At 50.5% G+C, this 3,584-nt stretch overlaps 1 protein-coding gene across 1 annotated transcript in view; it reads right to left on the reverse strand.

Annotated features, from left to right (window-relative positions):
* The window catches only part of LOC107091386 (interferon regulatory factor 2-binding protein 1-like), a 6,700-nt gene extending 4,100 nt beyond the window's left edge, over positions 1-2,600 (reverse strand). Inside the window, exon 1 of the mRNA XM_015385258.1 lies at positions 557-2,600. Within this exon, the coding sequence (XP_015240744.1) occupies positions 582-2,345 (1,764 nt within the window). The 5' untranslated portion in view covers positions 2,346-2,600 and the 3' untranslated portion in view covers positions 557-581. The remainder of the gene's footprint in view (positions 1-556) is intronic.
* Between the last annotated feature and the right edge of the window lie 984 nt (positions 2,601-3,584).

Raw genomic sequence — 3,584 nt, forward strand, 5'->3', positions numbered from 1 at the left:
AAGTGTTTATAAAGTCCAGTTAGGGAGCAGAGCTAAGTGTTTATAAAGTCCAGTGCGCTAGAAGAGCTAAGTGTTTATAAAGTCCAGTTAGGGAGCAGAGCTAAGTGTTTATAAAGTCCAGTGCGCTAGAAGAGCTAAGTGTTTATAAAGTCCAGTTAGGGAGCAGAGCTACCGTAAGTGTTTATAAAGTCCAGTTAGGGAGCAGAGCTGTTTATAAAGCAGGCTGGCTCCCTGAACAGCAAACCTCACGTCTTCATTTATAAACAGTAAAATTGGTTCATTAGTATTTAGTTTGCATGGTTTGGCTTTACTCTCCCTCTCATTTATAAACACTATCAATGCTTTATATAATGAATGTTAATATTTATAACTAATCATGGTGTTAGTTTAGCTGCAGTAGGAATATTTCTTACATTTCTGTTTTAAATTAAAAGATGATCTGCCTTTTCATTTCAAATTGTTCAAATATGTTGAAAACGTCTTTTTCTATCTATTTTTCTTCCTCCTATTTGACATCACTGGCCTGTGACGTTCCCCTCTTCGTCTTTCCACTCACCGTGACAGGTGGAAGACGTCCTAGGTTACTCCTCCTTCTTCACCGTCACATCTCCATCTCCAGCCAGGATGGTTGAGATCTCCCCCTGCATGAAGGCCCAAGGCACGTTGGATCCAGCCAGGGGGCAGCGCTCCCCACTCGGGCAATACACCTCCCCTCCTTGGCCCTGGCTGCGGATGAAAGCTCGGGTGCAGGGGAAACAGAACTTGTGGTGAGGAACAGAGGGACACTGGACGAAGTGTGTATCCTCCAGGCGCTCTCTGCAGAGGGTGCAGCACAGCAGGGTGCCCTGCGTGCTGCTAGTGCTTTCCCCAGTGTTGCTATTGCTGCTCGGCCCCCCAGCACTCATACCCTGTCCCATTGCTGCCTGCGAGGCTGAGGTGGAGGCGGTGGAGGGACTGCTGCTGGTGGAGCGGCCTGGTGCTGAGGAGTGGGCTGCAGACATGCCTGGGCTGTCTCTGGGCATCTGACTGGAGCTCAGACTGTCTGCGACCCCCATAAGAGCAGAGATGGGGGACGGCTGGCTGTGAAGACGAGGCGGACCTTCCTGAGGAGCAGCCATGCCAGGAACAGGATCTGCGTAGGCACCTCTGGGCCAAGACTCCCGGGCTGGGTGATCAGGTCTCCCGTCACTCTCTCCGTTCTCCGAGCCGGGGGAAGGCTTGCGGCGTCTGGTTGTGGTCTTTGCAGGACCTGGGCGACTAGCTGCTGCCAAAGAGAGCACCGGGTCCGGCTGCGGTAGCACCTCTGGGATGGGAGGCTCCTTAAACATCCGCACGCTGTCATTCAGTAGCTCCGCCAGCCCACGCCAGTCTCCGGTGCCGTGCCGCTTCTCATACTCCACATACCTCAGACCAGAGTTCACAGCTTTACCCGCATCTTTAGCCGAATCCCGGAACATCTGCCTGACCAGGTCTGGGATCCCTGAGAAGATGATCCCGGAGCCCACAGGATACTCAACAAAAACCTTCAGCTCGAAATCTGATGCTGTGCTGGCATCAAAAGCCAGAACCCGCCCCTGGAGGTTATGGTCCTTCCGGAAGCGGACACTGAATGGGATGGAGCTGCTCAGGGCCACCAGAACATCCCGGACGGACTTGGGTCGGTTGGGCCAGCCCTCCGCCCGGTTTCTGGCCACTTCGTTCAGTTCAACCATCACCTCATTGTTCCTCCACACTGCTGGATCTATACCCACCAGAGCAGAGGTGCTGGCACCCAGAGACACCCCCGGCCTCCTGCTGCCATCACCCATGAGGGGCCCTGCTGAGACTGTGATCGGGGTGCTGGCAGTCCGGGAACCTGATAAGGGCGCTAAGAGCGCGTGAGGAGCTGCCACCAAACCCTGAGCTATCAAGGCGTGAGATATGGTGCTATGGAGGCCGGGCACCGCACTGGCCACAGCCCGCCGGGTGTTCGGACTCTGTCGGCTTCCGTCGGACAGGCCCGCGTCCTCAGCCCGGTGCAGCCCGTTCGGGAGTCGAGCAGAAACCCCATATTCCGCCCTCCCCCTGTCTACGCGCTCACCATGCGGCCGCACCGCCTCGGCGGTCCCCACAGAGCCGGGTTTGCTCTGCTGGGGTCCGGGGGACCTGCCGTCTAACACCCCGTGCGTGTTCTTCAGCTGCCGCGCCGTTTCAATCAGCAGCTCGATCCGGTCCGCGCCGTCATAGTTCACACATCCCCGGCACACCGCTTCGCTGAACTCCCACAGCATGGCCCACGGCATCTTGGGCAAATCGCAGAGGTAGCACCACTGCCGTCTGGAGGAGGGCTGCGAGGCGGAGGACATGTTGTTTACAGGCCTGACACTAAACTTTCTTCCCTCGGAGGCCTTCACGCTACAATCAGCTTCCCTCTGCTGCTTCTCAGTACTCGGACACCGAGCTCCACATGCCACGTTTCAGCGGACAGGAAGAGAAAACCAACTGAACCCAGATGTCGGGATTTTGGCGAATAAACTTCACAATTAACAAGGTTTTATTTTTTTTTCGGTCTATTCGCGTCGGTCTGTGTGGAAGGAAGTAAAATGTTACCAGACACCGGAAACACCTACGCTGCTGGAGCGCAAAGCCTTATGGGAAGTGTAGTTTTGGACTGGGCGAGCGGCTTGAGAACAAGATTAGAGTGAAAATGAGTAAAATCGAGCCGTATCAGAAATAAAATAAAACAGAAATGTGAAAAATTATGGAAAGATGATATTAAAAGAAGATGGTTTTATAGAATGAAAGGAAAAGAAGAAATGGAAGACAGAGAATTCAGGAAAGAACTCAATAAAATTGGAAAACACAAATCTGCAGGGGAAGTGAGACAACATTAATCTTTAACTTTAGGAAATATCAAAGTCAAAGATTAGAATTGTTTAGGAGTCTCTTAACAGGAATGGAACAATTTTACATTAGAAGAAGAAAATATATGCCCCTCTACAGGTCCTTCTCAAAATATTGTGATAAAGTTAATTATTTTTCCATAATGCAATGATGAAACTTGAACATTCATATATTTTAGATTCATTGCACACTAACTGAAATATTTCAGGTCTTTTATTGTCTTAATACGGATGATTTTGGAATACAGCTCATGAAAACCCAAAATTCCTATCTCACAAAATTAGCATAATTCATCCGACAAATAAAAGAAAAGTGTTCTTAATACAAAAAAAGTCAACCTTCAAATAATTATGTACAGTTCTGCACTCAATACTTGGTCAGGAATCCTTTTGCAGAAATGACTGCTTCAATGCGGCGTGGCATGGAGGCAATCAGCCTGTGGCACTGCTGAGGTGTCATAGAGGCCCAGGACGCTTCGATAGCGGCCTTTAGCTCATCCACAGTGTTGGGTCCTGTGTCTCTGATCTTTCTCTGCACAATATCCCACAGATTCTCTATGGGGTTCAGGTCAGGAGAGTTGGCAGGCCAATTGAGCACAGTGATAGCATGGTCAGTAAACCATTTCCCAGTGGTTTTGGCACTGTGAACAGGTGCCAGGTCATGCTGAAAAATGAAATCTTCATCTCCATTAAGCTTTTCAG

Source organism: Cyprinodon variegatus, unplaced genomic scaffold (assembly GCF_000732505.1).
Source record: "Cyprinodon variegatus isolate N-32 unplaced genomic scaffold, C_variegatus-1.0 Scaffold334, whole genome shotgun sequence".
NCBI classification, from domain to species: domain Eukaryota; kingdom Metazoa; phylum Chordata; class Actinopteri; order Cyprinodontiformes; family Cyprinodontidae; genus Cyprinodon; species Cyprinodon variegatus.